This window comes from Crocuta crocuta, unplaced genomic scaffold (assembly GCF_008692635.1).
Source record: "Crocuta crocuta isolate KB4526 unplaced genomic scaffold, BGI_CrCroc_1.0 scaffold466, whole genome shotgun sequence".
NCBI lineage: Eukaryota > Metazoa > Chordata > Mammalia > Carnivora > Hyaenidae > Crocuta > Crocuta crocuta.
The window spans coordinates 8,275,068-8,288,146 of NW_027529672.1; the positions used below are offsets into that span (position 1 = coordinate 8,275,068).

General features: G+C 55.3%; 1 protein-coding gene across 1 annotated transcript in view; it reads right to left on the reverse strand.

Annotated features, from left to right (window-relative positions):
- Window positions 1–13,079, reverse strand: part of CFAP46 (cilia and flagella associated protein 46) — a 111,596-nt gene that overhangs the window by 69,364 nt on the left and 29,153 nt on the right. The window contains exons 21-22 of the mRNA XM_077762922.1: window positions 8,307–8,405; window positions 6,367–6,557 (exon numbers count right to left, since the gene is read on the reverse strand). Of these exons, the coding sequence (XP_077619048.1) occupies window positions 6,367–6,557; window positions 8,307–8,405 (290 nt within the window). The remainder of the gene's footprint in view (window positions 1–6,366; window positions 6,558–8,306; window positions 8,406–13,079) is intronic.

Sequence of the window (13,079 nt, forward strand, 5' to 3'; positions counted from 1 at the left end):
CGCCACAGCCCCCCCTGCCCACTGCTCCCGGCAGCCCGCCGTCCCTGCAGCCTGCGACCAGAAGCCTGCTCTTCGCCCCTCTGAGGGCGCCCCTGCTCAGGCCCTAGCAGCTGGGGCGCACCCCCCAACTCAGAACAGCCACCATGCCCCGCGGGCCCTCACTCTGCCTCTGCCAGTGTCTACGGATGTCAGTGAGGGGTCCTCACAGCCCTTCCGTCCGCAGGAGACAGAGAGCGCGCGTCAGGGGGTCAGGCCCCGGGACACCAGCATTGGCAAATCCAGCAAATTGTCTGAAGACCAGCTCCACAGGACCCCTGAGCTGACTGAGCGCAGGTGGAGGCGTAAACGCTGCGTGGCCTGCTGTGAGCACAGGGACAACGAGGCAGGAAGTCCCTGTGGCCCTGGTTAGTGCCGGGAGACGCTCCACGCTCCTCGCGGAGAGCCAGGGCCCCCCGACTCTCGCACGTGAGTCCAGACGGCAGCCAGGGCCACGGTTCTGGGGCGGCTAACGAGGACGTCTCGGGAGCTGGCAGAGGCCAGTCAATGCCACACATGGCAGAGGGGCCACCGAGGGACACGGATGACCGCTCGCTTGAAGAGGCGAATGAAGGAGCCACAGCTGCCGGAATAGGAGGGATGGGCAGGCGAAAAGGACTTAGAAATGAGCAATTCTCAGGCTTAACTTCTTCCTCCAACTGTGGTAACTGCCACACGTAACACCCATAAAGTGGGTCCAGATCCATGAGGCGGCATTACCGGCATGGGGCTCCGAGCAGCACGAGACCGCGGCCCCCGGAGGAGGGTCAGGCGGAGCCCACGATTGCCAGCCCTGCCTGGGGCTCGAGCACGGGGCCGCCGTGCCACGGAGACGACATCGGAGCACAGCCTGGGCCACTGGAGTCCTGGGTTGGAAGGAGGGAGAGGCTCTATGACGCCAGAAAAAGGACGAGCGGGTGGCTGTTCGCCACCAGATGTGGTTAACTCATCACCTTCACAACAAAAATCAACTTCTCCCGAAAAAACGACAGACCCAAGCACCCCCCAGCGCATTGCCCACAGCGTCCAGCGCACAGGTGAGCAAGGACGAGAAAAATGTGACCACAGTCAGGATGCAGGAAAGGCCACATGCTGAGTTTACCAGATAAATCCTTTCATACACCTACTAAAATACAAATACATCAAAAACCTGACAGAGGGGCGCCTGGGGGATTCAGTCGGTTAAGTGCCCGACTTCGGCTCAGGTCATGATCTCATGGTTCGTGGGTTCGAGCCCTGCGTTGGGCTCTGTGCTGTCAGCTCAGAGCCTGGAGCCTGCTTCATATTCTGTGTCGCCCTCTCTCTCTGACCCTCCCCTGCTCATGCTGTCTCTCTCTCTCTCTCAGAAATAAATAAAACATTTTAAAAAATTATTTAAAAAAAACCCTGAAGGAAAATAATACCAAGGACAGAACAGATATTGAATCTCAGAACTAGACTACGTGAGAGGAAAGCGCCTGCTCAGGGCTCACAGCAGACAGGGCACGGTGGAAGCGGATCACCTCTTGCACAGACAGACCCAACAAGATCTAAAAACGAGCGGAGACTGGGGGACCTGTGGGCAGTATTGATGGCACACTCGCAACTCAAGTCCCAGGAGGTAGAGAGCGAGAATGACGAAGTCACAGCCAGTAACTTCCCAAACCTGACGAGATGCCCTGTCACATATCTATCTGAGCATCTAGCAAACCCAGGAAGGAGTTTTTAAGGCTCCGAGGAATCCCATGACCACGACTCTGAAAACAGAAGGAGCAGGAAGACTCACGGCATACAGAGCGCCCTGGAAACAGCGCACATTTACATCAGGGACTTGATGGCCAGTAGAACCACGTCTTCAAAGTGTTTAAAGAGAATAACTACCTGCAAACCCAGAACCCAGTGACCAGCGAAAATACTCTTCAAAGACGGGGATGAGGCAAAGTCAGTCTCTATCTCTGGGCTGTATCTCTGTATCTCTGGGCTGAGATTGGGCGTGTGGGACGGAGAGCCAGCAGGACTGGCCACGAAGGAGGTGAACATAAGAAACCATTGTTTCCTTCTGAAATCTTCTCCTTTTTGAAGAAAACCACTGGCTGCCAAGACCAGACAACAGCACTACAAGGTAAGGGGACGTATTTTCAGAGGAGACGTCATACTCCATGGAGGAGGATCCACGGCCACAACCGCGCAGAGGCAGGGAGCAGGCTGAGCAGGGAGAAGGGCTGGGGGGCTCTGCTGTTGGGGCACGGGGACGCGTGCGTTAACTGGCCCTCATGGACTCTGCTGTGGTATCGGCCCTCGAACAGCCCACTGGAATCACAGCCGAGGAAGTGGGCAGAATTCTAAAAGTTAANGGGCTGAGCAGGGAGAAGGGCTGGGGGGCTCTGCTGTTGGGGCGCGGGGACGCGTGCGTTAACTGGCCCTCATGGACTCTGCTGCCTGAGGACCCGTGGTATCGGCCCTCGAACAGCCCACTGGAATCACAGCCGAGGAAGTGGGCAGAATTCTAAAAGTTAACCTCGAGGAAGGCAGGGAAGGAGCCGTAGGAAGCAGAGGGAAAGCAGAAGACGTGAGGCCGAAGAGCAGCTCAGCAGGACGCGAAGCACATCGGGGCCGGGGCTCCAGGCCCCGCACAGGTGGTCACAGCAGGTGGAAGGCAGACGGCACCATTCACCCGACACGTGCTTCCAGGCCGTGCTCAACGCTCTCAAGGTGCACGGAGGACGGGGCTTGAAAGGACGGAGGAGGAGGCTGTGCATCGGGGGGGAGGGGGGGTTAACACTGTGCACTGGGGTCTTCAAGGCAGGGGGTCACTAGAGGCTAAGAGGGCGTGAGGAGACACAGCCCCAAACGTGAGGACATGCATATGGAACCACGCAGAGCAAAGCTCAGGAGACATGGGGTGCGAGGCACCAGGCCGCTTGGAGCCGGGGGCCCACACGCCTCTTGGCACTCGCCAGAATGAGCACACTGCGCCCGGGGAGCCCTGACCTCAGGGTCAGCCAGCGAGGGGACATTGACAGGAGCTGCCAAGAGCCCTCCAACAGGTACGGACGGTGCTGTCAGCTGCCATCAGGGCTCCTCACGTTGACCTGCCACGGGGAGTGTGGCAGCCTGGACGCCTCGGCCAGAAGCAGCCACTCGGCACAGCCCCGGGCCCAGGGCGCTCTACTCTAAGGAGTGAGAATACCTCCCAGCTCCCAATGCATCTTGTAAAGTCAGCATGACCTTGACATCAAACGTGACAAAGGAAGAAAAACGCAGGCCGATGTCCTCACGAACATACACACAAGACCCTCTAACAGAACATGGGGGAGGAAGTCAAACCTGGCAATACATTAAAGAGTGAAAAGATTAGGACGTCGCAGAGCATGCATGGTTGGTTCAACCCTCAAACTCAATCAGCGTAATTCAGGAGGTAAAGAACGAGGGAGAAAAGGCACATGGCCGTCTTCACAGCCACAGAAGAAACACAGTTTGGGGTTAGAGGGCCAGTCAGCAATGTGGATGCTCCCACGCGTGCGTCCTACTGTGGGCAACCGGGTCTCAATGTCAGGAGAATTAGCAGAGAAAAAGGGGGAAACTACCAGTTATTTAAAAAACTCAGGCATATATGAAAAAAAGCTAAGAGGAAATAAAAAATTTACTCATTAAAATTAAAAGCAGGCCAAAGAAAGAATTAGAGAATCCGTGAAATCAAAGAACTGATGGAATCGAGGATGCTGGGAACATGGCACGTGTGCTTTCCAGCCACCCCTCGCCCTGCCCCCTGCACCTGTGCCCGTGCCCACCTGGCACTGCCCCTGCCCTGAGCAGTCCAGGGCCCACCAGCCAGGACCGCATCCTCCTCCCATGGCCCAGCCTGTCCGTTCTAGGCATTTCAAGGCCCCCTCTGCCCTCCTGCTCTCAAATGGGTGCCGCCTTGGGCTCAGGCCCTGTCCGCAGCCCAGGTGACCTTCCTGGAGGCCCCTGTGAGCCCTGGACGCACAATTCCCACTGCCTCTCAATACAGGGGTGTCTGTAAGGGGCTGTGGGTCCGCTGCCAGCCTCCCGCAGCTCCGTCCCTCCCGGCCCATGCTGGCTTCCATGCCGCCACCTCACCTGCGCCCCAGCACCAGCTCTGTCCAGACTGTTCTCAATAGCAGAGCAGCCATTTGACAACTGAAAATACCTCCTCTGTGCCAGGTCCTCTGATGACACCACCCCTGGCATAATCCCTGTCCCTGGAGGACTTGACAGGCCCCACTTCTGCATGTATGTAGGACTCTGCTCCTGGAGCGTCACCCTCCCAGCCCCCAGGCTGTCCCCTCTGTCTGGGCTCTGACAGGAAGTCAGCTTCTCAGGGACCCACGGGGACCACCCTGCCTAAACAGCACCCATCGGCCCTCCCTCCCTGCTTTACTGCCTTCTTTGCACTTAGCACAGCTGGCCTACTGAAAGCAGAGTGGAGATGGACGTGCGGGTGCGGGTGTAGATGCGGTGCAGGTGCAGGTGTGATTACAGATACAGGTGTAGGTGCAGATATGAGTGCAGGTGCAGCTATAGATGGAGGTGCAGGTGTGGGCACAGGTGTAGATGGAAGTGGGTGCAGACGTGGGTGTAGATAGAGGTGCAGGTACAGGTATGGATGCAGATGCAGGTGCAGGTATAGATGCAGGTGCAAGTGCGGGTGCAGGTGCAGGTGTGGATGCAGGTGCAGGTGTAGATGCAGGCGCAAGTGCGGGTGTAGGTGCAGGTGTGGATGCAGGTGCGGGTGTGGATGCAGGTGCAGGTGTACATGCAGGTGCAGATGGAGGTGTAGGTGCAGGTGTAGATGCAGGTGCAAGTGCGGGTGTAGGTGCAGGTGTGGATGCAGGTGCGGGTGTGGATGCAGGTGTAGGTGTACATGCAGGTGCAGGTGTAGGTGCAGGTGTGGATGCAGGTGCAAGTGTGGATGCAGGTGCAGGTGCAGATGGAAGTGCAGGTGCAGGTATGGATGCAGGTGCAGGTGTAGATGCAGGTGCAGGTGTGGATGCAGGTGCGGGTGTGGATGCAGGTGCGGGTGTGGATGCAGGTGCAGGTGTCGATGGAGGTGCAGGTGTAGGTGCAGGTGTGGATGCAGGTGCGGGTGTGGATGCCGGTGCAGGTGTACATGCAGGTGCAGGTGTAGGTGCAGGTGCAGGTATGGATGTAGGTGCGGGTGTGGATGCAGGTGCAGGCATAGATGCAGGTGCAGGTGTAGGTGTGGATGCAGGTGCAGGTGTAGATGCAGGTGCAAGTGCGGGTGCAGGTGAGGGTGTGGATGCAGGTGCGGGTGTGGATGCAGGTGTGGGTGTGGATGCAGGTGCGGGTGTAGGTACAGGTGCAGGTATGGATGCAGGTGCGGGTGTGGATGCAGGTGCAGGCATAGATGCAGGTGCAGGTGTAGGTGTGGATGCAGGTGCAGGTGTAGATGCAGGTGCGGGTGTGGATGCAGGTGCAGGTGTAGATGCAAGTGCAAGTGCAGGTGCAGGTGCAGGTGTGGATGCAGGTGCGGGTGTGGATGCAGGTGTGGGTGTAGGTGCAGGTGTAGATGCAGGTGCAAGTGCGGGTGCAGGTGCGGGTGTGGATGCAGGTGCGGGTGTAGGTGCAGGTGTGGATGCAGGTGCAAGTGTGGATACAAGTGCAGGTGCAAGTGCAGGAGCAGGTGTAGGTCCAGGCGTGGTATGGGTGTAGGTGGAGGTGCAGGTGCAGGTATGGATGCAGATGCAGGTGTAGACGTGGGTTCAGGTGCCTGGCCGTACCCCTTCACTGCATGTCTCTAGGGTCTGCTGTGGTGCCTGGCTCAGGGCAGGTGCTCAGCAAGTGTGCGATACATGCCTCCAACCTAGTGAGGAAAGAAGGCGCAGGGTCCCGACCACCTCAGCGGCATCCGGAAACCACAGCACCCACCCTGACCTGTGAGTGCGCCTGACACCAGGTGGTGGATGCTGGCTTCACACCACACAGCGGCCATGGCAGGGTCTTAATCGGGGCTCGCAGAACACAGACCGCATACCAGCCCTGGCCTTTGGGGGTCGGACCTGATCTGAATCTTGTTCGCGCGTGCCTGCAGGCTCGGGGACCCTCGGTGCTGGAACCCAGACTGGCCCCTGCTTCACGTTAGCCGGCAGTGGGGGAACATCAAGCCCCACGTGGGGCACACGGATGGCTTCATCCCAGTGGCAGCCATGCAAGCCCGTCTGATACAGGCGGGGTGTCCTGCTTGCATCACTTCTGGGGGAAATAAACCGGATTTCATCTTTTCCTTGTGTTGAGGGATTCTGCCTCGACCCTCTGCCACCACACTTCCCCCTCTGAGAGGACCACCCAGGATGAGGACGCATAGGCCACCTGTCCACCTTCTCCAGGATATCCGCGATGCTGGTCAGCGGCTTCCGCAGGTGGCGTCTCAGGTTGTGCTGCAGCAAAGGGAGACATGTGTTCCACTGTGTGGTGCACACCACGTGGACGACTCTCGGGTCACCCAGGCGCATGGCTCGCTGGAGTGCGACGTCAAGTCTCTGTATTATATTCAGCTGGGCCTGCACAAAACACACCAACCGGTCTGTGAAGCCCAAAGGCGAGTCCCACGTACCACGTGGGGAGCCCGGTCCCGAGCCCGGGAAGCTGGAGGGCCAGCCAGGACCCGAGGTCTGAGCCCGACTGTGGCAAAGGTCCACATCATCTTTTCTAGAAGGGACTGGTTGTCTATAAGACGCTTCCTTAAAAAGCCTGCAGTGGCCTCTGCACACCCACGGACATGGTTCTCCTCCATGAATTGATTCCACGCAAGCATATTTCTCAGCCTTACACGTTCATTGTGGCCTATGGCCCATTACGTGGACAACCCAAAGAACACGTCCTCTGTTCTGTGCTGTGTGTGCGCTTCCCACCAGGCAGGCTCTGGTCCCGCATTTTATGTGTGGAACCGGCTTACCAGCCCCACGCTTCCCCAGAGCCCACGGGGGCTGCCGCAGGTCCTAAACCCGGCCACGTCCCACGGCTTCTGGCCACCAGGGGCCTCGGGGCCTCCCCGCACTCTGCCTCATGAACGGGTGCCTGAAGCCGCCTGGCTGTGCTCAACACGCCCCCGCTGCAGCCCCCAGGGCCACACGCACTGCGGCATCTGCTGCCGTCTCCTGATCAAGCGTGGGGCCGAAGTGTTCTCTGTAAACCATCTTCTACACGGCGTTTGTCAGGCGCCTACCGGGTGCCAGACGGGAAGGTCACTGTTAGAGGAGCCGCGTGAGCAAGTCCGAGAGGAACACGAGTATCCCGCAGGCAGCAAGGAAGGCGCCACACGGAGCCGGCCGCAGGGGCGGGGGGCGGGGGACGGGGCCCTGTGCCCGGCCGCGGACCTCCGGGCGCCCAGGCTCTCTGCGGTGCCACGAGCCAATCCCATGAGTGCCTGCTTTGGCTCCAAATCTGTTTCAACAGATTCTTTTCCTTTTAAGCTGCAAAATTCTCATTAACGAACGGTCTAAAATAGTCTCCGGATTCCTTTTTTGGCAGTGGCTCCCGCTCCAAATCCTACTGCTTAAACAAGCAGATGGGAGAGTGAAACCAAGCTCACGTGGCCACCAGGTTCAGGCAGCTGCTGCCACGCCAGCTCCTCAGAGAGGCAGCTGCCTCCTCTCTGACTGCGGGTGGGGAGGGCGGCACACGTTCCCCGCTCCCAGATGGGGCCATCACAGTGAGTGAGCGCCGCACCCTCCCGGGGGAGGGTCCCCTGAATCCGCCCTCCTGGGGTCCTGCCTCTCCCCACGCACTCAGGGATCCCTGCGTCCCCAACAACCTCTGGCAACCCTCTTCTGCCCACCCCCGGGTCCCTGCCTGCCCCCCTTCCGGGCAGCCTTGCCGCCCACCCCGAGCCCCTCAGTTTCCAGGCCCCGTGTGGCTGATGGCCCCACGCTGTGGCCCAGAGCGACTTTTGTCTTCCTGGACACGAGTCCGGAGAGCAAAGAGCCATGACAGGGACACGAAGGCCTGACCAAGGGCAAGTGCACGGGGCTATGGGGACGAGCACCTGCACTGGGGAAGTGGGGGGCTCTGGGGAGCTCACCCCCACCCCCCACCCCTGCCCAGGCCACGTGACCCCCATACGCCCACTAGGTGAGCTGGCCCGGGAACCGGGGGGGGCCCGCCTGTGGGGACCCTGCTGGGGAGGCTGTGTACACCGGGGGGCCCGAGACACAGGAGGCTGGCCTTGGGTCCCCAACACCCGGGGGCCAGCAGCTTCCTGGACACGTGCGAAACCGCTCAGTGACGCTGACTCCCGTTCAAGAACTTACCTCAACAGCTGTTCGGACGTAGATTTTCATTTTACTTTCGAGTTCTAAAGCTTCCAGTTCATACTCCAGGCATTCAATTTCAATCAGCTTCCCAGGGTCCTGTGGGCACACACGTGGGGATTTGTAGTGAAAGCAACCACACGTTCATTAACTTCGAGCAACATTTAAAAATATTAATGCACTAGGTAGAAACGCAACAAAAAACCATAAGAGAACACAAACATATATTTTAGAAAACTTAAAATTGTTCCCCTAAAATGCAAAACCTTAAGTGAGAAAGCAAAAGTAGCTTTTTTTCATTACCTTTTTAATCATGGGGGGAGTAAGTCCATTTCACTGGCCATTGAAATTTTACATAAATACACCAACTTCAGATAAACTCTTATAAAGTTTGGCAAATGTGTTTTCTCTGACTTGGTCCCTGCCGGGCTAGGATGGGAGCGCCCTGCTTGGCGGAGGCGGAGGTGAGTCGCAGCGGGAGCCCGGGGTTTGTCTGGGTGGCATCTACTTCACTTTTCACAAAACTGCTAAGCTTTTCCAAAGGCGCTGTGCCATTCTGCGTCCCCAGCGGCTGGGCGGACAGAGAGCCCCCCTCGCCCACATCGTCCCCCCACATCTGGTGCGGTCGGTCAGTCTGTTCATTTCAGCCATTCTAGTAGGCATGTCGACGTGACTTAATATGATCGCCGGTCTCTGCCTCGGATCCCAGCACAGCGCTCCTGAAAGCCTCGCAGTTTCCCGAGTGACAGAGCACCAGAAGCATCTTTCCTTCTAACGGCGTGACTCCCAAGGACTCCTGGGTGGAGGCCGGTCACACAAAGACCAAGCCATGATTAGAAGCTTGGGATTTCCAGCCCTGCCTCTGTCTCCGAGAGGGGGGGCAGGGGTTGGAATTGGATTCATAACTGGATCACACCTACGTGAGGAAGCCTCCATAAAATGCCAACAGTGTGGGGTTCAGGGAGCCTCTGGGTTGGTAAACAGGTGCGTGTACCAGGAGACTGAGCCACCAGCTCGACAGGGAGCCACTTGGTTGGGTCCCTCCCAGACCTCGCCCTCCGTCTCTTCATCTGGCTGTTCGCCTGCATCCTTTATCACATTGTTATATAATGTTCTTCTTTGTCTCATTACGCTTTTTGATTTTTGTATTAGCGTAGCTACCCCTGCTCTATTGGTTACCATTTGCATGGAAGATCTCTTCCTGTCTCTTCACTTTCAGGCCACGTGTGCCCTTAAAGTGGAAGTGAGTCTCTTGCGGGCACATAGTTGGGTCTTTTTCTTAAATCCATTCAGTACTCTATGTCTTTAGATAGAAAAATTTAACCCTTTATATTTAAAGTAATTGTTAATAGGTAAGAAATTATCATTGTCATCTTTTCTGGCTCTTTTGTACTTCCTATGTTCCTTTCTTCCTCTCTTGTTCTTTTTCCTTTGTGATTTGATGATTCTCCATTGTGATCAGTTTTGATTCTTTCACTCTTTTGTGCGCTGTGCTTCACAGTTACAAAAAGCTACATACAACATTTATAGTAATGACAATCTATTTTAAGTTGAAACAACTTCACTCACATACAAAAAAACTCTACCTTTTTACTCCTCCCCCACTACATTTTACGTTTTTTTATGTCACAATTTATATCTTTTAATGTTTCGTATCCATTAACAAATTATTGTAGTGAATTATTTTTAATAATTTTGTCTTTTAAACTTTATACCAGGTGAAGTCACTTACACACCACCATTACGAGTATTCTGATGTGACTATACACTTACCTTTACCAGTGAATTTTATACTTTCATATATTCTCATGTTACTAATTAATATCCTTTCATTTCTGCTTGAAGAACTCCCTTTAGCATCCCTCCTAAAGCATGTCTAGTGGTGATGAGCTCCCTCAGCTTTTGTTTGTCTGAGAACAAAAGCTTTTATCTCTCTTTCATTTCTAAAAGAAATATAGAATATATATAGTATATATAGAATATACTTGTTTGGCAGTTTTTGAACATCATCATCCAATTCTCTCCTGACCTGCAACATTTATGCTGATAAAACCATTGAAAGCCTTATGGCAGTTCCCTTGTATTAAATCAGTTTCTCTTGCTGCTTTCAAAATTCTCTTGTATAATAATTTTTATGATAAAACTCTGACAGTTTTATTATATCGTATGTCTTGGTGAAGTCCTCCCTGGGTTGAACCCACGGGACCTATGAGCTTCACGTACTTGGATGCCCATGTCTCTCCCCAGATCCGGGGAGACTTCAACCATTCTGTCTCTAAATCAGTTTCCCACCCCTTTCCCTATGCCTTCTGGGACTCCCATCATGCAAACACTGTTTTGCTTGCTAGTGTTCCGTAATTCATGTAGGCTTCCCTTATTTGTTTTCATTTTTCCTCCTCTGGGTAATTTCATATGACTTTGAGTTTACGCATTCTTTTTTCTGCTTGATCAGGCCTGCTACTGGTGCTTTCCACTGCACTCTTCACTTCCTTCACTGTATTCTTCAGCTCCAAAATTTCCATTTGATGATTTTTTATGATTTCTATTGCTATTGAACTTCTCATTTTGCTCACATGTGGTTTTCCTGATTTCACGGTGCATCTGTGTGTAGCTTGCTGAGTTTCCTTAAGGCAAGTATTTCAAACTCTGGCAATTCATAGATCTCCATTTCTTTGGAGTAGGCTGCTGGATCACTGTTGTGTTCCTTTGGTGAGGTCATGTCTCCTCGATGTGCTGTGTTTCTTGTGCTGATGTCTGTGTGCTTGAGGAAGTAGTCATGTTTTCCAGATTTTGGTGGGGGAAGACCTTCGCCTGTGAGTGGGCAGGACGTGGCGGTGACAGTCCTAGGGACGCTCCAGTGTCACGGTCTCTGTGCAGCTCCACCAGCCGAGGCTGCGGGATTCCGCAACAGGCAAGGCAGCTGGTCTCTAGTTTCAAGGTCTGTGGGAGTCTCTGGTGGTGAAGGCTGCCGGGGGCCTCCCGACCACTTTTCCTCCCACAAGGATGTCCACGGGGGTCCCTTTTGGCACCCAGCCTGGGTCGCAAGCACCCTAGCGGTGGCGGCAGCACTAGTGTCTGATGCACAGGCGCCCAGGCAGCAGCCGTGGAGCCGAAGACTGTGCCGTGGTGCTTACACAGTGACGGCAGCCCTGGGCTCCGGGGCGTGGCTGGCTGGCAGCGGCGACGCTTTGTGTGACACAGGTGTCTGTCAAGCGGCCACGAAGCCAGGATCTAGATCTAAGAGCTTTAAACTCCACTCCAGCACTATTCTCAGCCCTGTGTAACCTCTGAAGATTGTCCCCTGCTCTCCTTGCAGGGGGCGCTCTCTCCAGCTTGTGCGCCTTCCTCTGACCGGAACTGGGGGGGGCGGAGGGGGACTTGACGGGACCCGGAGCTCTCCCGCGCTCCCCTCGTGCAGCTCGCTCCTCTCGGCTCCTCCGTCCCCTCAGCTGGAGCGCCGTGTCCTCCTGACCACCAGCCCCTCCTCAGTCCAGGCAGACGGCCGGCTTCGCCCGCGCCCCCTCCGCCTGCCGCGTCCGGGCCCAGGCGGCGAGCTGGGGGGCACCAGGACGCGCCCGTTGGTTGCCCTCCTGGCCCTGCTTCCCGCCGTGACCCATCGTCCAGTGTCGTGAACAGTGTTTCACGTGCTGCTTGGTTTTTCAGTGGTTTCAAGCTTGAGAGCCCTTTGTTCCGTCTTGGCCAAAAAAAGGTCATTTCTTTCACTATGTCCCTTTCATATTCTTTCCCCTTTTAAGAAAAGGTTCACTCATTTCTGAACAATCATATAGAACTACGTTTGTTTTTGCTTTATTTTTGTTTAACTCTCCTCTTAAGAGGCTGGTGCAGGATACCAGGCCTTACAGTTCAGTGCTGGAAACCTCCCCCTGCCTCCCGGATTACGCCCCTTCCCTCTTGCTGACGTCTCCCCACACTGATCCAGGGGGGACCTGGCCTGGGCCTGACCCAGCTCTTGGACCACGTTGCCCGTCACTGCTGGGAGACCCTACGAAGAAAGAGCCGGCAAATCCTGGAAATCTGAACATGCCCACTTTAGAGAGGCTGTCATGGTCTTAACATCCATCCATCTGTTCAACAAAAATTTGCGGAGCACCTCTCCTGGGCCAGGCACCATGCTGGGAAGGGGGTGACAGCAGCCAACAGGCCAGGCAGGCCTCTGGTCTCCAGGAGGCTACACCCCCCGCAGGGAAAATGGACATCGTCATTAGGTATAAAGAAGGTCAGGATGTAAAAACTAATAGTTTTCCAGGAAGTATGGCAATTCCAAACCTATATGAACCAATACACACAAAAAATGACAAAGATATGATGTAAAACTGAGATATTCGTATTTTAGGGAAAGACATAACACATTTCTCATAGAGATCAATAGAGCAAACAGATAAAAGTGAGTGAGAATGTAAAAATTTGAACCTATTAGCACTGAAGTGCTATTTAATGGATCCATACAGAATCCTGCAGAACCACAAACGTGACTGATTTCCCTTCTGCCAAACCAAGTGGCCTATTCTCTGCACCACGAAAGGGGCGGCATTCTAGAGCTTTATTCGGAGGGAGACTCGCGATATCAGCTGGTATCTAAGACCTGCAGGTAACCCGGGACTAAACACAGCAGCTGCTCCATGGACAGCGCAGGGAGGGACCCCCCACCGCCCACCCCGCCACCGGTGAATGGTGCCACTGTGCGAGCGAATCCTCAGTCCAACCCCCTCACCCTCGCGGGCAGCAGCCACGGCCTCTGCTGGTCACCAGGCG